The sequence below is a fragment of the Oncorhynchus tshawytscha genome, linkage group LG09 (genome assembly GCF_018296145.1).
Source record: "Oncorhynchus tshawytscha isolate Ot180627B linkage group LG09, Otsh_v2.0, whole genome shotgun sequence".
Classification (NCBI taxonomy): Eukaryota; Metazoa; Chordata; class Actinopteri; order Salmoniformes; family Salmonidae; genus Oncorhynchus; species Oncorhynchus tshawytscha.
Genome location: NC_056437.1, coordinates 55023257 through 55047063, shown reverse-complemented (window position 1 = coordinate 55047063; position 23807 = coordinate 55023257). Strand labels below are relative to the sequence as shown.

Genomic DNA, 23807 nt, shown 5'->3' with positions numbered 1-23807 from the left:
TGCATTGCAGAGTGGTCATTTAATCATGAGTTATACTTTTTACACAACTATAGTAAATACTTTACCTACAATATTGATAATATATTACATGAATACATATACTGTTTATACATATTGCATGCAACGTGTTTTTCTCATGTAAATTAGGTTATGGTACAGTTGCCTGTTTTGCCATCTGTTATGAAATAGTTACATATCAATAGTTGGGAAAGTCCTAACTGAACAAAACACATCACAGTGGCTAGACGCAGAGCCCTCTGCCCAGACTATGACTTTTTTGGCATCCAATCAGATGTTAATGCCGACTGACCCCCCCTACTATGATTGACAGGCCATTTGGCCAATGCTATTTCCAAGTTTGTGTCAAGGAGGTGTTTCCAGGAAGAATCGTTTGATTTCCCTGTAATGGCGGACCACGGAGACGGTGAAAGTATTGGGTTTAACGACAACAGGTGAGGTTATAGCGAATAAACCCAAGTGATCGATATTTGTGATAAATAATGTTTTATGCGGTTGTTAACTTGACATTATTGTGAAACTGAACTCCCAATGATTTGTTACATGTGCTCGCGAGGACATTCGTTGCTGCCGCTGACTTTTCAATGTGGCCACGCTAGTTAGTTGCTAACATTAGCCTCGTTACGTTAGCTAGCTAGACAACCTGACTCATCGTATATTTTGCTAAAAGGTGATGCTATTCGTCGAGTTAAGCAAAGCAGTTTCAACATAAACTACTTAATAGCTACTTAGACACGGACGATTGTTTCTGAAATGGTCCGTTAGCTGGGCGTGCAGACTGCGCGTCGATTTGAATGGCATAACATTAGCCAACGTTAGTTAGCCTAGAGTAGCTACATTAGCTAACTGGTCAGCATACACATTCACTAGTTACTGTTCATTGGCCCGCGGATTACCAGTTTAACCAGTGAAACTGTCAAATTTAGCGACAGTCACTGCGTCGTTTGATGCCATCAAGCGATGAATCGCTAGCTTGACCGCGCAACGTAAGTAATACGCTAGCTACTATAGTTAGCTAGCTTGATAACATGAGTGAATATTTTGAGACGCTAGTCTGTTGCTACAAACAGTAACCTGAACATGGGTAGGAAAGCTAGCGAGTAAAATGTTGTGTTGATTTTTGAGCCAGGTACATTTGGTTTGTTTCCAGGATGACGCAGCAGACGTTGCGTTTCCGCGGCCCTGCTCCTCCTCCAACCCCAGTGATGCGTGGTCCACCCCCACTTCTCAGACCCCCGCCTCCCCCTTTCGGTATGATGAGAGGGCCTCCACCAAGGGGGCCACCATTCGGGCGTCCACCGTTTGACCCCAGCATGCCACCCATCCCCCCACCAGGAGGCATGCCCCCGCCTCTTGGACCCCCTCACCTACAGGTACACCTGCCAGTGATGCAAGGATATTTTTAGAATTTAGACCATCCATCTATTCCAAAGTATGACTGCTGCACTTTTGGTCTGTCAGAGCTCGGAATGCATTGAGAGCCAGAACATCAGTCTGCATAGTTAGTATAAAAGGCTTGAAATTGGAATGTTTTTGTTTTTCAGAGACCTCCTTTCATGCCCCCTCCAATGGGCAGCATGCCCCCACCCCCAGGAATGCTATTCCCCCCTGGAATGCCCCCAGTTCCAGGAGCTGGAGCCCCTACTCTGCCCCTTGCTGAGGAGATCTGGGTGGAGAACAAGACACCGGAGGGAAAAGTAAAGAATGGCCTTTTACATTGGGCTGTTACATAGTTCTGTAATATTTCAACCTACCGGAATTAATATTTTCCTGTGTTTCCCTCAAGTTATAGATGGGTTGGTTGTTTAGCAACACAACTGACGCATGCACAACTATGGGGTAAAACAGACAGGGTTGGCTTAGATTGTTGACATGTAAACTATATTTGTTTATTGAAAACATAAATACATTTGAATTTCTCTCAAATATATTGTGACAGTTGTTGATTAGCTTGTGAATTTTAGCCATATTAGCGTAGACGTGACATCAGTCAAAACACCTCCAAACAAGGCATGGTATCAAGAACAAGATAACACTAGCTGAAATGAGCCACCTGCGATTCCCCACATGGCAGCTTCTTGTTGTTGCTAGCGGTCTGGCCATCCCAGAATTAAAACGCCACACAGACTTCTGCCCCATTGAAGTGTGCACATTGTTTTTGTGACGTTGTAAACCAACCCGTCTATCTCCCCCTACCCTTCCCCCTAGGTGTACTACTACAATGCCAGGACTCGAGAGTCAGCCTGGAGCAAACCTGAGGGGGTGAAGGTGATCCAGCAGGCAGAGCTCAACCCTGTTATGGTGACCCCGGTGGGGACGGGAGCTTCCTCCAGTAGCATCACATCAGTCAGCACTACAGCTGCTATACCCTCCCCAGTGTCCACACAGGCCCCCGCCCCATCCAGCACCATGACCACCAGCCCAGACTCCAACACCACCACCACCTCTGTGTCCCAGACCATTGCTAGTGAGTACATACAGTGCCTTGCAAAAGTTTTCATCCACCTTGGTGTTTTTCCTACTTTTTTTTTGTATTACAACCTTTAATTTAAATAGATTTTCATTTGGATGACATGTAATGGACATACACAAAATAGTCCAAACTGGTGAAGTGAGATGGAAAAAAAGAACTTGTTAAAAAAAAATAATGAAAAAGTGGTGCGTGCATATGTATTTACCCCCTTTGCTATGAAGCCCCTAAATAAGATCTGGTGCAACCAATTACCTTCAGAAGTCGTGTAATTAGTTAAATAAAGTCCACCTATGCAATCTAAGTGTCACATGATCCGTCACATGATTTCAGTGTAGAAACACATGTTCTGAAAGGCCCCAGAGTCTGCAGCACCACAAAGACCAAGGAGCTCTCCAAACAGGTCATGGACCAAGTTGTGAAGAAGTACAGATCAGGGTTAGGTTATAAAAAAAAAACATATCAGAAACTTTGAACATCCTACGGAGCACCATTAAATCATTATTAAAAATGGAAAGAATATGGCACCACAACAAACCTGCCAAGAGAGGGCTGCCCACAAACTCACGGACCAGGCAAGGAGGGAATTAATCAGAGAGGCAGCAAAGAGACCAAAGATAACCCTGAAGGAACTCCAATCTCCGCTGTGGAGCTTTGTAGAATCTGTACATTTTACAGATTCTCTTTACAGAAGAGTGGTCAGAAAAAAGCCATTGCTTAAAGAAAAAAATAAGCGAACACGTTCGCCAAAAGGCATTTGGGAGACTCCCCAAACATATGGAAGAAGGTACTCTGGTCAGATGAGCTTTTTGACCATCAAGGAAAACGCTATGTCTGGCGCAAACCCAACACCTCATCACCCCGAGAACACAATCCCCACAGTGAAGCATGGTGGTGGCAGCATCCTGCGGTGGGGATGTTTTTCATCGGCAGGGACTGGGAAACTGGTCAGAATTGAAGGATTGATGGATGGTGCTAAATACAAGGATATTCTTGAGGGGAATCTGTTTCAGTCCTCCAGAGTTTTGAGACTGGGTCAGAGGTTCACCTTCCAGCAGGTCAATGACCCTAAGCATACTGCTAAAGCAACACTCGAGTGGTTTAAGGGGAAATATTTCAATGTCTTGGGATGGCCTAGGCAAAGCCCAGACCTCAATCCAATTGAGAATCTGTTGTATGACTTGAAGATTTCTGTACACCAGCGGAACCCGTCCAACTTGAACAAGCTGGAACAGTTTTGCCTTGAAGAATTGGCAAGAATCCCAGTGGCTAGATGTGCCAAGCTTATAGAGACATACCCCAAGAGACTTGCAGCTGTAATTGCTGCAAAAGGTGCCTCTACAAAGTATTGACTTGGGGGGGTGAATAGTTATGCATGCTCAAGTTCAGTTTTTTTGTGATATTTGTTTGTTTCACACACACAAATATTTTGCATCTTCAAAGTTGTAGGTATGTTGTGAAAAATCAAATGATACAACCCCCCCCAAAAAATACATTTTACAGGTTGTAAAGGCAACAAAATAGAAAAATGCCCAGGGGGGTGAATACTTTCACAAGCCACTGTAAATGGGAGAGGGACATCTGGGTCCCATCAAAGTTTTTGGCATGTCTGACCTTTTGTATGGTGAGAAATCCTGATTTGGTGAAGTTCACAAAGTTGGTAATGGGTTGTTTTCTGCTTGTTTATGGTTGGTTGTACTACATGACCAGACTGTGTTGCAACTGTCTGCTGGTCTTTGTCCAGTTTCTGCTGCTACAGATCTGCAGCCTGTGGCCTCCGTCCCCTCCAGTGTTGCGGTGACCATCAGTGTAGCCACCGTGCCAGCCTCCGTGACACCAGTCCAGACCATGTCCCTGCTGCCCCAGAGTCTCCCAACTGGCCTGCCCCACCACGCCATGTCCCAGCCTCACACGGCCACTATCCCAGGCTTCCCCCCAGGGGTCATGCACCCCTTCAGATTGCCTCTACCAGGCATGCACATCCCACTGCCCGGTAAGACATAAGCGCCCTCATCCCAAACCCTCCGCTCTCTACCCACTTTTAACAGTATTGCCTCTTCACCCCTTTCCATACTCTGTCATGTGTCATCTCTTCATTTGTTTGTCATAATTTTATGTCTCCTATTTTCATCTTCTGATAAAGCAATAGGTTAAACAATTATTGTAGAATGGTCCTGGTCAAGGCTGGAGTAAATAATTGGGCAAATCAATTCAACTTGTTTCTACTTAGTTTTTTTTATGATTCTTAAAACTTTTCCACTGGCATTTAAAATTTAGGGCAACGTTCGAATGGAATTCTCAAATTCAAGCTGGGTTGAGGGAAACCCAGGCCAGTGCAGCCCAGTTTCACAACTGGTGCCAGCTCGATTAGAACTCTGGCTGGTAATTCTGTTAATATGCAACCACCAAGCTGATCACTGCTGGCTGCTGATATGTTTAGCTAGCTTGTCTGGGCTCATTGCTCTTAGCTAGCACATTGACTACTGCAGAACTGCTTGTCTGACATTACACGAATTTCCACCATAGCTGGATCCTTCATTCATTTTTGCACTATACAAACTTTGAACAGTCAGCCCTCAAATGCTAGCTACCTAACGTTAGTTGAAACAAGTAGGCTAACGTGCGCCAGCAGCAAATTTTGCTGGTCAGGTCGTTTTGAAAGCTAGCAAGCTACATCATATCAAACATGTCGGTTGGTTTGCTTGGTTAGCTAGCTAGCAAATAGTCAATGCCATGATAAGCAATGTAGGATTTAAGCTATCTCGCCTGTTATGCTGGCATCGACGCTAACCGTTTAACTAGCTAACTGACGTAAGTCTGGCTGGTACTGATAGGACTATGTGATAACGTTAGTTATTGCATGGTGAGGGTGAATTAAATTATTCAACATCTTGCTAGTTAGCAAGATTGGCAAAGCCATTTGCAGTCACATTGGCTACCTAACAACATGACATTTCTGGAAGCAGTGGAAATGCAATTTCAGCTAGCCAAACAAAGAAAGCCCAATCTGGCTTGACTTCAAAGTGCCAATGAAAATAGTTTTATTCCACATTCAACTCTTAGCATTTTACACTGAATAAAAATACAAACGCAACATGTAAAGTGTTGCTCCCATGTGTTTCATGAGCTGAAATAAAAGATCCCAGAAATGTTCCATATGCACAAAAGGCTTTTTTTTTGTTGCTCAAATTGGTTTGCATCCCTGTTTAGTGAGCATTTATCCTCCGTCACAATCATCCAACTGACAGGTGAAGCTGATTTTAAACAGCATGATCATTACACAGGTGCACTGTGTGCTGGGTACAATAAAAGGCCACTAAAATGTGCAGTTTTGTCACATAACACAATGCAACAGGTATCTCAAGTTGTGGGAGCGTGCAAATGTCATGCTGACTGCAGGAATGTCCACCGGCGCTGTAGCCAGAGAATTTAATGTTAATTTCTCTACCATAAGCCATCTCCAATGTTTTAGAGAATTTGGCAGTGCCTCACAACCGCAGACCACATATGGTGTCGTGTGGGCGAGCGGTTTGCTTATGTCAACGTTGTGAACAGAGTGCCCCATGGTGGGGTTATGGTATGGGTAGGCATAAGCTGCAGGCAACAAACACAATTGCATTTTATCAATGGCAATTTCAATGCCTGGAGATACCGGGACAAGATCCTGAGGCCCATTGTCGTGCCATTCATACGCAGCCATCACCTCATGTTTCAGCATAACGCACAGCCCCATGTCGCAAGGATCTGTACACAATTCCTGAAAGCTGAATATGTCCCAGTTCTTCCTTGACCTGCATACTCGCAAGATATTTCACCCATTTAGTATGTTTGGGATGCTCTGGTTTGACGTGTACATCAGCGTGTTCCGGTTCCCTCCAATATCCAGCATCTTTGCACAGCCATTGAAGAGTGGGACAAACATTCCACAGTCAACAGCCTGATGAAGTCTGTGTGATGGAGATGTCGAGCTACATGAGACATATGGTGGTCACACCAGATAGATACTGACTGGTTTTGTGGTCCTTTTAAAAAATACATTTAAAAAAAAAAAAATTTTTTTAAGGTATCTATGACCAACCGATGCATATCTGTATTCAGTCATGTGAAATCCAAAGATTAGGGTAGAATGAATTTATTTCAATTGACTGATTTCCTTATATGAACTGTAATTCAGTAAAGTCTTTGAAATTGTTGCAGGTCGTGTTTTTTTTCTTGCACTAATTATTGCAGAAACAAGTCCCTTTCAGTCCTGTAAATGTCAGCGTTGCCCAAGTTCAGCAAGGCGTCTAGAGAAAAAAATGCAGAAAGCCAATTCGAAGGCTTTCGACATACTGCCTTATAAGGAAAGGGGGTGTTAATTTTAGGTGACTTAATCTACTTTCCTGAATTTAAATACATAAAAAAAATTAAAATAAATGTTCAATACTCTCTCCATTTACATGACCAAATTATTCTTCCGTATTGTTGTTGCCAGGAAGAGAATACTAATGTGGTTTTATCAAAGTGATATTATAGTTGTGGGCCTAGTTTTGTATATGTGTTGTGTCAATAGCTGTCTGCCTTGCCCTGGCAGCTGGCACCTCTTCTCCTGTGTCCCAACAACATGCTTGCTTGTCCGTTCTTGCAGGTGTAGCAATGATGCAGATAGTAGGCGCTCCCTATATAAAGACAGTCTCCTCCAACAATAACGGTAATTCTTTCAAACGTCTCCAGTCAGCATTTTGTTAGGTGGCATGTTAGTGGTGTGTTGTGAAAATTATGCTTCTTATTTTTTGCCGCTTAGGCACCGCTAAACAATGTGAAAGTATTGCTGTCGTATCTTTTTCCTTTTATATTTCCTCAAAATTAGTGATTTAGACATTTTAGGACATTCTTTCTTGTTTAAACTATACAGTTCTGATGCTTCTCTGCCCTTGTAATTATGATAAACAACCAATTTATTTTTGGCATCAGTGTGATGTGTCTTGTTGGATGTAACCGCGTTGTAGACTTGCATCAGTAATGTCACTGTTATTCTGTTGGTTTTAGCTATTTTAGCTAGGCTACTTTAGCAGGGTAACATTTTTAAGAGCGGAGTGGTCATTTATTTTGTAGACAGTGACAAAGGAGTATTGGACCTTGTTTCGACAGGCACCCTTATTTTCCATTCAGTAGAGGATAATCACATTAATGTTGTATTTTCATTTGATAATCATTTTCTTGTTGTGGCATGCCTTTTGTGTGTTTTTGTTAACATCTCAGTGGCTCAGTTTAGATGTTACTTGTGTGACTAACCAGGGGAAGGCCAATTTCTTTCCAGTGTGGGGAATTGGGTGTAAATGTTTCGCGTAAGACCTTTCTATATTTCAGGTGAATTCTTATATTATATACACAACCGGTCAAATGTTTTAGAACACGTAATTATTCAATGGTTTTTCTTTTCTTTTTACTATTTTATATGTTGTAGAATAATGGTGAAAACATCACCTATGAAATATCACATATGGAATCATGTAGTAACCAAAAGTGTTAAACAAATCAAATGTTTTTTATTTAAAAAATTTTTTTTTAAAGATTCTTCAAATAGCCACCCTTTGCCTTGATGACCGCTTTGCACACTCTTGGCTTTCTCTCAACTAGCTTCACCTGGAATACTTTTCCAACCGTCTTGAAGGTGTTCCCACTTATGTTGAGCACTTGTTGGCTGCTTAAATAAATGAATCACTGTCACTAGCAAAGCACCCCACACCATAACACCACCTACTCCATGCTTTACGGTGGGAAACACATGGGAAGATCATCCGTTCACCCACACCGCATCTCACAAAGAGGCTGGAACCAAAAATCTCTGATTTGGACTCCAGACCAAAGGACAGATTTACACTGGTCTAATGTCCATTGCTTGTGTTTCTTTGCCCAAGCAAGTCTCTTCTTATTGGTGTCCTTTAGTGGTGGTTTCTTTGCAGCAATTTGACCATAAAGGCCTGATTCCATACAGTCTCCTCTGAACAGTGGATGTGTCTTACTTGAACTCTGTGACGCCTTTATTTGGGCTGCAATTTCTGATATTATCCGGATTGACTGACCTTCATGTCTTAAAATAATGATGGACTGTTTCTCTTTGCTTATTTGAGCTGTTATTGCTGTAATTTGGACTTGATCTTTACCAAATAGGTCTATCTTCTGTATTACCCCCCTACCTTTTCACAACACAACTGATTGGCTCAAATGCATTAATTTGTGGAATTTATTTCCTTAGCGTTTAACAAGGCACACCTGTTAATTGAAATGCATTCCATGTGACTACCTCATGAAGCTGGTTGAGAGCCTGCCAACTGTATGCAAGGCAAAAGGTGGCTATTTGAAGAGTCTCAAATATATATTTGTTTGGTTACTACATGATTCTGTGTTATTTCATACTTTTGTTGTCTTCACTCTTGTTCTACAATGTAAAAAAATAAATAAGAGAAACCCTTGAATGAGAAGATGTTCTAAAACTTTTGACTGGTAGTGCACATCAATACATTTTAGGAATAAGAGGCACTAGCAAAGATGTCATCAACCTCTGCTACTACCCATCCCATGCTGTATGTTTGGTGTTGATTAGATGTGCAATAGATTGGGGTTAGGGCTTTATCAGAGCTGAATGTCTTAAGAAGTAGTCTGTGTATTTCACCTTCTACAGGTATGCTGCCCGGCATGGCCCCTCCCCTTGTTCCCATGATGCACCACCCCCAATTGGCCCTGGCGGCGCCCGCCTTGGCAGGCCTCCAACTCCCAGAGTGGTCCGAGTACAAAACGGCCGATGGGAAAACCTACTACTACAACAACCGCACACTAGAGTCCACCTGGGACAAGCCCCAGGAACTACGGGAGAAAGGTTGGTCTATTTAAAGCTTGGGTCTCTACAGCCAGCTATCATTCTTCCTGGACTGGTTAGTGAAATATTGATGATGGCGCCGACGGAGATGGCAGCATCGCGACTAGCTCTTAGGAAACTTGGCACAAACATTTCACTACACCCACAATAACATCTGCTAATCACGTGTATGGGACCAATAAAATTTGATATTTAACTGTTGCATGTCTAATGTGTGTGAGTTTCTTCTCCTGTAGAGAGGGAGGCAGAGAAGGCCAAGGAGAGGCAGCAGGCCCTGGAGGAGGAGGCCATGGAGATGGAGGACGAGGAGCCCAAAATAGAACCCCCTAATGAGATGAAAGAGGTAAGAGGAGAGCTGGCGCGGTCTCCTAGTCAGAAAGTTGGCATCAAATGTTCAACAGCCCTTTTAAAAAAAAAACTTTTTTTTACATCCGCAGCATTAAATGTTAAAATTTGATAGGGTGGATCATTTGAAGAATACTCTTAACGGTTGTATTCCTTTCATTGAGGAGGTTAAGGAGGAAGAGATGACTGAAGAGGAGAAGACTGCACAGAAAGCCAAGCCAGTAGCCACTAACCCTATCCCTGGCACTCCCTGGTATGTACCCACCGATGGTGATGGAGCCATGTGCTGTTGTATGAGGCTGAACTTTAATCACTCTCCTGCCCATGTGCCCTATTGAACATGTGTAGGTGTATTGTGTGGACCGGTGACGAGCGTGTTTTCTACTACAATCCCACCACGCGTCTCTCCATGTGGGACCGGCCAGATGAGCTGGTGGGGCGGGCCGACGTTGACAAGAATATCCAGGAACCACCTCACAAAAGAGGCCTGGAGGACGCCACCAAGAAGCTGGGTACGAACACGCACACCCCAAAAAAATGTTTGATTTTAGGAGAAGGTGGGATTCCAATTTCTATTCAAGTGTATATACAGTTTACCCAATAGCTTTTTTTTTTTTTTAAACCAGTTTTACCAACTTTATGTAATCTATTTTACGAGCTGAACGGCACTGTTAGGAGAAGTTTAATTTCCAAGCGGTCAAGAAGATTTGTTTTTGAGACGGGATATCACCAAAGCTGTGTTGTGTTCATTAGTTACAGAGAGGTCTGAAATTGACACCCTTGATAAAGATGAGCAGAAATGAATGCTGGAAAATAAATAATTCATATACTGAGCTAAATTGTACGTTCCAAAAATTGCACAGAGAAAGAGATTTTGTTGAACAAATAAATTCATATATAGATCAAAATTGACACCCGTTTTCAATACCTTTCAATATGTCAACCTGCGAGGATAACGACACTGAGGCCTTTTCTATAATGTTTTATGAGTTAGAGAACACATTGGGAGGGATCTTTGCCCCTTCAGCCATACAGAATCCTTCCAGATCCTTGATATCCATTGTCTGCGCTTATGAACTGCCCTCTTCCATTCAAACCACATGTTTTCAATCGGTTTGAAGTCCGGAGACTGCTAGCCGTTGCAAAATGTTGATTTTTGTGGCCAATAAACCATTCCTTTGTGGGGTTTTTTAATATGTGGTTGTTATTGTCTTGCTGGAAGATCCACTTGTGGCTAAGTTTCAGCCTCGTAAGGGGACACAACCAGATTTCCCCCTTAAATATCCTGGATAAAGTTATATCAGGGTCAAGACACTACTTTTGCGATATCACTTTGTTTTTGAGAAACTTACCCCACCCAGCGAGTGACTTCCTCGCTTTCGAATAAGACTGTAAACGTAACAAAATGTGGAAAAGTCAAGGGTCTGAATAATTTCTGAAGGTCACTGTGTGTGTGATCTACACACAGTGCCTTCGGAAAATATTCAGACCCCTTGACTTTTTACATATTTTGTTACGTTACAGCCTTATTCTAAAATGGGGGGGAAAAAAGATCCTCAGCAGTCTACACAAAATACCCCATAAAGACAAATCGATAAGTTTTGACATTTTTTTGCCAAATAAGATACCTTATTTACATAAGTATTCAGACCCTTTTCTATGCGACTCAATTGAGCTCAGGTGCATCCTGTTTCCATTGATCATCCTTGTTGTTTTTACAACTTGATTTGAGTCCACCTGTGGTAAATTCAATTGATTAGACATGATTTAGAAAGGCACACACCTGTAAATACAAAGTCCCACAGTTGACAGTGCATCTCAGAGCAAAAACTAAGCCATGAGGTCCAAGGAATTGTCCATAGAGCTCCGAGACAGGATTGTGTCGAGTCACAGATCTGGGGAAGGGTACCAAAACATGTCTGACGCATTGAAGGTCCACAAGAACACAGTGGTCTCCATCATTCTTAAATGGAAGAAGTTTGGAACCATAAAGACACTTCCTAAAGCTGGTCACCCGGCCAAACAGAGCAATCGGGGGAGAAGGACCTTGGTCTGGGAGGTGACCAAGAACCCAATGGTAAATCTGACAGAGCTCTAGAGTTCTTCTGTGGAGATCGAAGAATCTTCCAGATGGACATTTATTGTAGTGGCCAGATGGAAGCCACTCCTTAGTAAAAGGCACATGACAGCCTGCTTGGAGTTTTCCAAAAGGCACCTAAACATTCTGACCATGAGAAACAAGATTCTCTGGTCTGATGAAACCAAGATGGAACTCTTTATTCTGAATGCCCAGCGTCACGTCTGGAGGAAACCTGGCACCATCCATATGGTGAACCATGGTGGTGGCAGCATCATGCTGTGGTGATATTTTTCAGCAGCAGGGACTGGGAGACTAGTCAGGATTGAGGGAAAGATGATTGGAGCAAAGTACAGAGATCCTTGATGAAAACCTGCCCCAGAGTGCTCAGGACTTCAGACTGGGGTGAAGGTTCCACTTCCAACAGGACAACGACCCTAAAAACACAGCCAAGACAACACAGGAGTTGCTTTGGGACAAGTCTCTGGATGTCCTTAAGTGACCCAGACTTGAACCCGATCTAACATCTCTGAAGAGACCTGAAAATAGCTGTGCAGCAACTCTCCCCATCCAACCTGACAGAGCTTGAGAGGATCTGCAGAGAAGAATTTGAGAAACTCTCCAAATACAGGTGTGCCAAGCTTGTAGCGCTGCCAAAGGTGCTTCAACAAAGGACTAAGTAAAGGGTCTGAATACTTGAGACGGCAAGACACCACTCTCAACGTCAACAGTGAAGAGAGAACTCCGGGATGATGGCCTTCAAGGTAGAGTTCCTCTCTCCAGTGTCTGTTCTTTTGCTCAGCTCCAATATTTTTATTGGCCATTTTTATTGGCTTTTTCTTTGCCCCTTCACTGTTGGTGTTTTGCAGGTACTATTTAATGAAGCTGCCAGTTGAGGACTTGTGAGGCGTCTGTTTCTCAAACTAGACACTCTAAAGTACTTGTCCTCTTGCTCAGTTGTGCACTGGGGCCTCCTACTCCTCTTTCTATTCTGGTTAGAGCCTGTTTGCGCTGTTCTGTGAAGGGCATAGTACACAGTGATGTATGAGATATTCAGTTTCTTGGCAATTTCTCGCATGGAATTGCCTTAATTTCTCAGAACAAGAATAGACTGACTAGTTTCAGAAGAAAGGCTTTGTTTCTGGCCATTTTGAGCCTGTAATCAAACCCACAAATGCTGATGCATTAGTCTAAAGAAGGCCATTTTTTTATTTTTTTATTGCTGCATTAATCAGCACAACAGTTTTAAGCTGTGCTAACCTAATTGCAAAAGTTTTCTAATGATCAATTAGCCTTGTTAAAATGATTGTTAAACTTGGATTAACTAACCCAACATGACATTGGAACACAGGAGTGATGGTTGCTGATAATGGGCCTATGTACATATTCCATAAAACATCGCCATTTCCAGCTACAATTGTCATTTACACCATTACTTTAATTGACAAAAATTGATTTTCTTTTTAGAAAACAATGAATTTTCTCAGTGACCCTAAACTTTTGAACGGTAGTGTGTATATAAACTCAGCAAAAAAAGAAACGTCCCCTTTTCAGGACCCTGTCTTTAAAGGATCATTTGTAAAAATCCAAATAACTTCACAGATCTTCATTGTAAAGGGTTTAAACACTGTTTCCCATGCTTGAACCATAATTAATGAACATGCACATGTGGAACGGTCGTTAAGACACTAACAGCTTACAGATGGTAGGCAATAAAGGTCACAGTTATGAAAACTTAGGACACTAATGAGGCCTTTCTACTGACTCTGAAAAACACCAAAAGAAAGATGCCCAGCGTCCCTGCTCATCTGTTTGAATGTGCCTTAGGCATGCTGCAAGGAGGCATGAGAACTGCAAATGTGGCTAATAAATCGCAATGTCCGTACTGTGAGATGCCTAAGACGGTGCTACAGGGAGACAGGAAGGACAGCTGATTTGTCCTCGCAGTGGCAGACCACGTGTAGCAACACCTGCACAGGAACGGTACATCCGAACATCACACCTGCGGAACAGGTACAGGATGGCAACAACTGCCCGAGTTACACCAGGAACGCACAATCCTTCCTTCAGTGCTCAGACTGTCCGCAATAGGCTGAGAGGCTGGACTGAGAACTTGTAGGCCTGTTGTAAGGCAGGTCCTCACCAGACATCACCGGCAACAACATCGCCTATGGGCACAAACCCACCGTTGCTGGACCAGACAGGACTGGCAAAAAGTGCTCTAAACTGACGAGTCGTGGTTTTGTCTCACATCGGGTGATGGTCGGATTCGCGTTTATTGATGAAGGAATGATCGTTACACCGAGGCCTGTACTCTGGAGCGGGATCATTTTGGAGGTGGATGGTCTGTCAAGGTCTGGGGTGGTGTGTCACAGCATCATCGGACTGAGCTTCTTGTCATTGCAGGCAATGTCAACGCTGTGCGTTACAGGGAAGACCTCCTCCCTCATGTGGTACCCTTCCTGCAGGCTCCCCCTGACATGACACTCCAGCATGACAATGCCACCAGCAATACTGCTCGTTCTGTGTGTTTTACTGCAAGACAGGAATGTCAGTGTTCTGCCATGGCCAGCGAAGAGCCCAGCTCTCAATCCCATTGAGCATGTCTGGGACCGGTTGGATCGGAGGGTTAAGGCTAGGGCCATTTCCCCCAGAAATGCCCGGGAACTGCTGAGTTTGTGTCTGTGTGACACAGGGAATAAAATACACAATGAATAACGAGTAAAAATAAGATGACTAAATGCAGGGAGTACCAGTACCGAGTCGATGTGCAGGGGTACGAGGTAATTGATGTAACTGTACTACATATACAGTGACTTAAGTATTTCCCCCCCTGGCATGTTTCCTATTTTGTTGCTTTACAACCTGGAATTGAAATGTATTTTTTTTGGTGGGTATTACAGCTGCAAGTCTCTTAGGGTATCCCTCTGTAGGCTTGGCACATCTAGCCACTGGGATTGTTGCCCATTCTTCAAGGCAAATCTGCTCCAGATCCTTGAAGTTGGATGGGTTCTGCTAGTGTACAGCTATCTTTTAAGTCACACTACAGAGTCTCAATTGGATTGAGGTCTGGGGTTTGACTAGGCCATTCTAAGACATTTAAATGTTTCTCCTTAAACCACTCGAGTGTTGCTTTAGCAGTATGCTTAGGGTCATTGTCCTGCTGGAAGGGGTACCTCCATCCCAGTCTCAAATCTCTGGAAGACTGAAACAGGCTTCCCTCAAGAATCTCCCTGGATTTAGCGCCACCCATCATTCCTTAAATTCTGACCTGTTTCCCAGTCCCTGCCAACTTTTTTAATAATGGATTTAATGGTGCTCCGTGGGATGTTCAAAGTTTGATTACTTTTTTTTATAACCCAACCCTGATCTGTACTTCTCCACAACTTTGTCCCTGACTTGTTTGGCGAGCTCCTTGGTCTTCGAGGTGCCCCTTGCTTAGTGGTATTGCAGACTCTGGGGCCTTTCAGAACGTATGTGTGTGTGTCTACGAGCGCACACGGAAATCCTCAAAGAAATGGTTAATTGTCCTAAACAATCTAAATTCATCTGTCTCTGGAAACCCATTGAAACTTGTGGTTTGAATTGAAGAGGGCAGTCCATAAGCGCAGATCAAGGATGTGGAAAGATTCTGTGTGGGAGAATGGTCTAAGATACCTCCAAATGTGTTCTCCCACTCATAAAACATCTTAGAAAAAGGCTCAGTGCTTGTTTCCTTGCAAGGTGAGGTATTGAAAACAGGGGTGTCAGTCATTTTTTTTACCCTACCTTTTTGAGGGGAGAAAAGTATTACTTTTTAAACAATTCTTTTCTGAGCAATTGTATTAGTATAAAATGTTTTAGCATTCAATATAGCTCAGTATTTGAATATATTTTATACTGTAATTTTTGTCCATTTTTTGTGTCAATAATTTGACCCCACTGTATGTCCTAGCTAATTTAACTAGATGCATTACAAGGTCCAAAACATTTTTCCCATAAAATTACTGACAATAGCCCTAGCTATTCTCTTGACAATGAATTATTACACAAGATTCCATAATCTTCACAGCCCTACTCTCATTATGCCTCTGTGGGTTTTCATGAGGATGGCCTCATTTATAATGTTACACAGCTGTCATATCAATTATCGTTCCCTCAGGAATCAGCAAAGAGGAGCTGGAGGCGGCAGCAGAGGAAGCTCTGGAGGATGAGCCTGTGAAGGCCAAGAAGAGGAAGTAAGTCCACAGTCCACCTCTCCATCCAAGGGCCCAACACAGGGGCCAATAGCAGCATGAGGAGGCACTCAGTCATTCTTCCTCTTGTCAAAACAGATAAAGCAGCATGTACAAATTCAAATAAACCTATAATGTACTCTGGCTAAAAATCTAAATTGTTAGTTGTTTTTTTTTTGTGTTTTTTTGTTTTGTTTTTGTCATCAAACCCTAAATTGCTTAATTTGGATCTTTTTCTGTGGGGGTGGAGGGACTGACTATTTTGGTGGGAAGTAGTTTTTGACCAAGCTTGCACTGCCTTAGTAAAGCCTGATTTATGTCTTCACTGGGTCTGTTGAAGTGGTGAATCAATGGTCACTGTCCAGGTTACCCAATCAGTCACTGTTTCCCATCAGTGCCCTCCAAGCCTGCCTCTCCCTGCTACCCCAAACACTGGTCCAGTTGCACACGAGACTATTGTTCAGGGAAAGGCCTGTAGAACACATGATGCCAACATGGGCCTCCAAGGTAACCACCTTGCTTCTAAAACTACTGCTTTAGGAACCCCAATGAAACAGCAAATTAAGACATTCACCTCACTGCCCTGTCCTGCCCTAGCTTTATGTGATTGTGGAACATGGAATCCCAAGTTCATGACAATGAATATCAGTGGTCATGTATTTGACAAATCCTGCCACCTCCAAACCTGTAAAGACCTACGCAAAGCCTATCGTATATAATTTGGAGTTCTCTTTTGTTAGAGATGGCCAGTGATTGAACAGTCAAGTATAGTGCACCTCCACTATTTCTTCGTCATACCACCTGGATAGAGCAGAACATATCGTTTCCCTATTTAAAGAACTTAAGTTGCACCCCAGTCCAGCCCCGTAAACTCCCTATCATCAAATGTATGTATAAAGCCCTTTTTTTTTTTTTTTTTTTACATCAGCAGATGTCACAAAGTGCTTCTAGCTCTCCCCTGTCCCCGTGTGCCTGGTCCCTGACGTGTTCCCTCTGCTTGCAGGAAGGAGGAAGTGATGAAAGAGGCGGACTCTGAGAAAGAGGCAGCCATGGAGGCGGAGCTGAAGGCGGCCCGAGAGCGGGCCATCGTGCCCCTGGAGAGCCGCATGACACAGTTCAGGGACATGCTGCTGAAGAGAGGGGTAAAACACTTCAATCCAACGCAATACTGTAACCAGCTCTGTAATGTTAGACACATTAATCTGAATGGAAGCCCACCAAGGTACACTCTTCAGTTAATTCTCCTTTTCCTTTTATTCCTCTGCCTCTGTCTTCTCTCTTATGCTCAGCTGAATGACAAATACCTTTCTGCCTATGTTTTGCTTTGGTAATACAAAAAAAAGGAATACAAAATGTTAGATAAAAAAATGTTACTGCAATGGTCTGATTTTTGAATTGTAATGATAGGCTATGGATTTAACATTTCACTATTTTATGTAGGGAAGACATGATTTCATAATTATCCATTTATTGTACATAACGGTGACCGTTTTGTATCTTTCTTTTTTTGAAAATGACTCATGCCATATGCTGTATAGGTGTTTCTAACTATAGCTTTTGTTCTTGGGTTTGTCCAATACCATCCATATGTCTACAGGCCAACACTGCCTATGACAGTCGTTAATGGTCCTTGTTTACAAGCTGGCATGCAGAGTAGATAATAGCCTATTTTACATTGTTATAGTCTCATCTCTAATCTGGGTTCAGCTTTCTTGTCTTCACCTTCTGTTTATGTATTACATGAACTATGTGTCAACCTTTCTGTCCTATTTGACTAAACCCAGGTGTTCAACTTCTGTTCTGCCCCAACAGAAGCTTGTTGTAACTGACACATCCAAAGCAGCAATACAAATAAATCTAAATTGTATTGAAAACCGTATTGAACTACCCTGGCAGGGGATTTATTTGGAGCTGCCTGCCTGGTCTCTGGAGCCTTTTCCATGGGCACCACCAGGCGTGATGCAGACATTTTATTGCCTTACTCTGCTCTTATTATATTGCTCCTTTGTGTGTCAGTAGTTTGAGGAATAATTCGTGACTCATTCCGACCCTTTTAGATTCTGATGGGGGACGACCAAAGGATTATTGTTTTCCTTGAAAGCAACTAAGTTGACTGATGAGTGAACTTGTTATGTGGATGTTGTTGAAGCTCACCTTGATTGGCCTGGTCTCATGCCCTCTTTTAACCCCATGCCCGCAGGTCTCAGCATTCTCTACCTGGGAGAAAGAGCTGCACAAGATTGTTTTTGACCCGCGGTATCTGCTGCTCAACCCAAAAGAGAGAAAGCAGGTATTGTATACTTACAGAATCAATTAATCTATTTTGGTTTTAAAAGTACAAGAACATGTCTCCTTTGCCATATTCTGTGTTATGGTAACATGAGCTATGTTTCACTTTTGGGGGAAGGTCAGAGCCCTGATATTAGGTAATGAATATCCTTAGGGGTTACCTGCCACGAATGTCTTCATTTTCGCTAACTATTGTTCCGTGTGTCTGCTGGTCTTGTACAGGTGTTTGACCAGTATGTGAAGACCCGGGCTGAGGAGGAGAGGAAGGAGAAGAAGAATAAACTGATGCAGTCTAAGGACGAGTTCAGGAAGATGATGGAGGATGCTAAGCTCACCGCCAGGTCAGAACTCGCTTCAAACACCCATCAGTTCAAACGTTGTCTTGGTATACCAGGCTGTTGCACTCATTAGTAATTTAGTGTCAAGTGTCCATTTTGCATTGTCGTTGTTTCTTGGCCAACTAAGAGTCTTTGTTTGTTTCAGGACAACGTTCAGTGAGTTTGCCTCCAAGCACGCCAAGGACCAACGGTTCAAGGCCATCGAGAAGATGAAGGACCGGGAGGCCATCTTCATTGAGTTCATGACCTCTCTCAAGAAGAAAGAGAAGGAGGACTCTAAGAACAGGGGAGAGAAGGTGAGCACTGGAAAAACCCCATGGCCCACTGAATACAGACGCCTGAGGAAATTATATGCTGGGACAAGTACCTCGCTGCCTGAGTTCTGTGCTTAGGGAAACCTGGAAGAAATACCTAAATTGTTAATTGACAACACTTAGAACAATCATTTAAGTTGTTGTTAAATGTCTACCTGACCAAGTGTGTGTGTGTGTGTGTTCCTCTTATAAGCCTGGTCTGCCCTCGTGTCTGTCCCAGGTGAAGCAGGACTTCTTTGAACTTCTTGGGGACCACCACCTGGATGGAGGGCAGCGCTGGAGCAAGGTGAAGGACAAGCTGGAGGGAGACCCCCGCTACAAGGCTGTGGAGAGCTCCAACACCAGAGAGGAACTCTACAAGCAGTATGTGGACAAGCAGGCCAAGGTGGGAGGAATAGCCTTGGCACCTCGCTCAGAGGCTGCCTGCAGCCCTCATTCATACACTGACTCCAGCTCTTCTGGCATCTAACTCAGCCCATAGGCACAAACCTGCCACTATTCAGTGGCGTGCGGTTAGGCGCCGTTTGAGCACTTGACGTGATGGGAGTCATCTGTCATGCCGCCTGTGATGATTGTGTGTGTATATTATGTGTGTGTGTGACGGTTTCTCTCTCTGCTGCCAGCACATGGACTCTGATAAGGAGAAGGAGATGGAGCGCGCCGCCAGGATAGAGGCCAGTCTGAGGGAGAGGGAGCGTGAGGTGCAGAAGGCCCGCTCTGAGCAGACCAAGGAGATCGACAGAGAACGGGAGCAGCACAAGAGGGAGGAGGCCATCCAGCACTTCAGAGCCCTCATGTCGGATATGGTGAGCTCTCTCTTTCTCACACACACACACACACACACACCTGAAGTTAGTTCACTGAATAAGAAAAATAGGATTATAATTACTAGTTTAACTTGGGTGTACCAAAAAATTGGCCCTGTTTCATATGACTTCTGGATGCAAAAAGTAATTTATTATTTTAACTGCATTAATGCACAGCCTTGTGCAGTGATTTATGTGGACAAAGAACTACTTGCCAGATCCTAATGCTGGGGGGGGGGTGTGTGTGTTGTGTGATCAGGTGAGGTCGTCTGATGCGTCGTGGTCAGACACCCGGCGTAACCTGCGTAAGGACCACCGCTGGGAGTCCGCCTCTCTGCTGGAGAGGGACGACAAGGAGAAACTGTTCAACGAACACGTGGAGACGCTCTCCAAGAAGAAGAAGGAGAACTTCAGACAGCTACTGGACGAGACCGTCATGGTGAGGGGCAATTTCTTTTGGCTGGTGTGACACTCCATTCCAGGGCATGTTGCACACTGACATGGCCGCACGAAATGGGAACTCACTGCAGTCCGTCTGAACATGCTGTTGACATGAAGGTGGCGTCGTAGACGACGGACATGCATGTCTTTCGGATATGGTGTGTAATCCGGGGACAAATGACTTGATAGTAAGTGCTGTTGTTTGTTCACCCAAAGATCACACTGACCACCACGTGGAAGGAGATGAAGAAGATCATCAAAGAGGACCCTCGCTGTATCAAGTTCTCCAGTAGTGACCGAGTAAGACCTCTGCTTTTCTCTTTACCTTCCTGTGTGCTGCTGTTTACGTCAGCTACCCATGTACTGAGTAAACACCAGGCAAAAAAAAAACACGCTGAGGGGTTTTGTGTGTGCTTTGTTTCTCAGAAGAAACAGAGGGAGTTTGAAGACTACATCAAAGACAAGTACATCACAGCCAAAGCTGACTTCCGAACGCTTCTGAAAGAGACCAAGTTCATCACGTACAGGTGGGTGATTGAACACATGGGCTGGCTTGACATCTTTACACTGCCACCTGAGGGAATGAGGTTTCAATTGAAATGTATCATAAGTTGGTTTTTACTTTTAATGGCATTTATACTTCTAATTCAGAATGGATTCTCAAAGAATTGCTTGTTTGCTATTGGGTCAGCAGGAGGCGCTATTGTTTCAACTGCACTGCCTCTTAACCCCTCCTATACTGTTGTACTGTAGTCACAAGATATCGGCAAGATCCACTCTAGTCTTGTTTCTCCCAACACGTTTTTCCACTGACTGCTTCCACCCATGTTGTCCTCCTCAGGTCGCGGAAGTTGCTCCAGGAGTCTGACCAGCACCTGAAGGACGTGGAGAAGGTTCTGCAAAACGACAAGCGTTACCTGGTGCTGGACTGTGTCCCGGAGGAGAGGAGTAAACTAATCATGTTCTACATCGAGGACCTGGACCGCAGGGGTCCCCCTCCCCCCCCCACTGCCTCTGAGCCCACGCGACGCTCCACTAAGTGACCACGGAGAGTGCTAGAGAGCCAGAGCATGAACCCACCTGTCCTAGTGCAGTATTTAAAACTGTAACGTCGTAATGCCTCATCATAAACCCGGAACATCCACCCCCTGTATTTATTAAATGCAGTTCTGGGCCGTCGTGGCTCTCCCCTCCTGCCTACAGGGCCTGATGATGATATGCCCACTTCCCTGTGACCCTTAACATCTGACCTTTTGGCTAAGGTCAAAGGGATAGGCATAGTAATACATCTGTGGTTTTCAATCTGCTGCAGTTGGAGAAACCTACAACATGTGCGACAATGTAAATGATCAGTTTAGCTGTTTCTGTGACTCAAGGCATTGCAGGTCTTGGTAATAACTGTTAGAGGGTGTAATTTTCATGTACCATCTCACAGTACAGTTTAAATGCTTCTCAAAGCGGTTTCATTTTGATAGGTTGCTGTTTCTGTAAATGTTTTACTGGATTAAAGGCAACCTTTTTTTTGACAATCTTGTCCTATGATCTGTCAGTGTTTGATGTTTTTGTTACCAAACAATTTAGAGTAATCTATGTAGGTATCAAATGTCCTGTTTGTACCTGGGGCTAACATGTCCTGATCTTGTCCACATTCTGATTGTGTCCACAAAGGAGACATTTAAAATAATCTAACAACGCAATGTTAATAATGATTTTTTTTAGCAATTTTTACTTAGAATGACAGTCTACCCCGACGACTCTGGGCCAATTGTGCGCCGCCCTATGGGACTCCCAATCAAGGCCAGATGTGATACAGCCTGGGTGCTCCCATGAAGGTTGTAATGAAGAAATTGGCCTTAAAATGCTTTTGGGGAAACTGGGCCCAGGTCCTCCTGACCACCTTCAGAGGTAGTCGAGGATGTGTTGTAATGTATCTAGGTGTCGTAAACCATTTAAATCGTCCTCCTGACAGGACTCCATTGACTCGAGGCATGTGTCTTAACAAAGTAAAAATGTGCATTCTGCTGAAATATACCCTTTTTAAGAAAGCAGATTGGCAAGATTGGGTTCCTTTCCTAGTGCCTAGTCCATAGCACCAGTCTTGTTTTGACACATACAGCTGTTCAAAGTTAGGGTGATTGACAAAAGAAATGTAATTAGTTCATGTTGGGTAAGGTTGGAAAACCAAAAGTCACTGGGATTTGAACTGGCAACTTGTGTGGGTCAAACTGTTTACTTCCCTAAAATGTTTTTTTTTTTGACTCCCCTGTTACTCTGCCCACTGATTTCATCGAACCAATCAATTCATCCACAACTACCTCCAGAGGAGGCGGATAGGTCAGTTATTTTGATTGTCTCTACACCAGGTATTCCCAAATTGGGGTAAACGTGCAATGCTGTTGTGAGGTACGCCAAATAAAATGTGATTTTCTTTTTCTTTTACGATCTTCACATTTTCAAACAGTCCATTTATATTCTCCAATGGGGCTTTTTTTTTCTTGCCTGAGTAGCCTCATTTCACTGCCAAAAAATAAAATTAAACCATCAGCAACTTTGAAAAATAAGCCACGGGAGTTTTTGGAGCGAGAATTAAGACTACTTTTGAGTAGTAAGACATGTATAACAGCAATAGATACCATTAATAAGAAGGGGCTAGAAGCGTCTTATATGGTGAGCTACCGAGTGGCTAGGACAGGCCAGCCCCATACTATTGTGGAGGACTTAATTCTTCCTGCTGCCGTAGATAAGGCTGGGACAATGCTGGGGGGGAAAGGCCAAAAAAACTTTACAAACAATGCCTTCATCAAAAATCTGTTTCACGGCGCATCAGTGACCAGGTAGATGTTTTGAAACAATTACTGCTTTGCATACAAGCCAGTGAATTCTATGCGGGTCAACAGTCTTGGCGGGCCTGGCATATGTCCATGGGAGGTCAATTAAGGAAGACATCCTCTTCTGGAAACCAGGACAACAGGAGAGTATAATTTTAAAGTCCTCGACAGCTTTGTGACATCAAATGGACTTTGGTGGTCAAGATGTGTTGGTATCTGTACTGATGGTGTAAAAAACATGACGGTGAGACATAGTGGAGTGGTAACGGGCGTGCAAGCAGTTGCTCCCGACGCCATTTGGGTACACTGCGGCATCCACCGAGAGGCTCTTGCTGTCAAAAGAATGCCTGACCGCTTGAAAGACATTTTGGACACTACAGTGAAAATGGTTAACTTAAAGCAAAGCCCTGAACTCTTTGTGTATTTTCTGCACTATGCAAATGATATGGGCAGTGACCATGTAACGCTTTTACAACATACGCTGATTATCAATGACTTAGTATTGACACGTTTTTTAAATTGAGAGACGAGCTTAAAGTTTTCACTGACCATAATTCTGGGTGATGTTTTTCTCACCTGAATGATCTGAATCGAGGATTACAGGGACTCTCCACAACTATATTCAATGTGCGGGATGAAATTGAGGCTATGATTAAGAAGTTGGAGCTCTTCTCTGTCTACATTGACAAGGACAACACACAGGTCTTTCCATCATTGTATGATTTTTTTTTGTGTGCAAATGAACTCAAGCTTACAATGTTAAACGTGATATAGCGAAGCACCTGGGTGAGTTGGGTGCGCAATTACA

The 23807-nt window shown here is 43.5% G+C and overlaps 1 protein-coding gene across 3 annotated transcripts; it reads left to right on the top strand.

Moving 5' to 3' along the window:
• Positions 1-370: 370 nt before the first annotated feature.
• On the top strand, positions 371-21700 carry LOC112258291 (transcription elongation regulator 1). 3 transcript variants are annotated; one of them, XM_024432570.2, is made up of 21 exons: positions 371-452; positions 1169-1391; positions 1563-1715; positions 2227-2485; positions 4233-4481; positions 7116-7178; positions 9153-9347; positions 9584-9690; positions 9860-9945; positions 10041-10204; positions 15911-15986; positions 16987-17125; positions 18184-18273; positions 18495-18613; positions 18756-18906; positions 19145-19309; positions 19548-19730; positions 19990-20169; positions 20388-20471; positions 20598-20698; positions 21013-21700. In XM_024432570.2, the coding sequence occupies exons 1-21, from the start codon at positions 406-408 to the stop codon at positions 21212-21214; spliced, it is 3036 nt and encodes a 1011-aa protein (XP_024288338.2). In that variant the 5' UTR covers positions 371-405; the 3' UTR covers positions 21215-21700. The 3 variants fall into 3 exon arrangements, with proteins under 3 accessions (XP_024288338.2, XP_024288336.2, XP_024288339.2); XM_024432568.2 differs by having other exon boundaries at positions 9857-9945; XM_024432571.2 differs by lacking the exon at positions 7116-7178 and having other exon boundaries at positions 9857-9945.
• The last annotated feature ends 2107 nt before the right edge of the window (positions 21701-23807 follow it).

What these genes read in the sequence shown, in the direction of transcription:
- LOC112258291 (XM_024432568.2), top strand. Translation starts at nt 406, where the DNA reads ATGGCGGACCACGGAGACGGTGAAAGTATTGGGTTTAACGACAACAG. An exon ending in CCTATCCCTGGCACTCCCTG is followed by an intron (nt 9,946 to 10,040) that starts GTATGTACCCAC and finishes GAACATGTGTAG; the next exon opens with GTGTATTGTGTGGACCGGTG. An exon ending in GAGCCCTCATGTCGGATATG is followed by an intron (nt 19,731 to 19,989) that starts GTGAGCTCTCTC and finishes TTGTGTGATCAG; the next exon opens with GTGAGGTCGTCTGATGCGTC.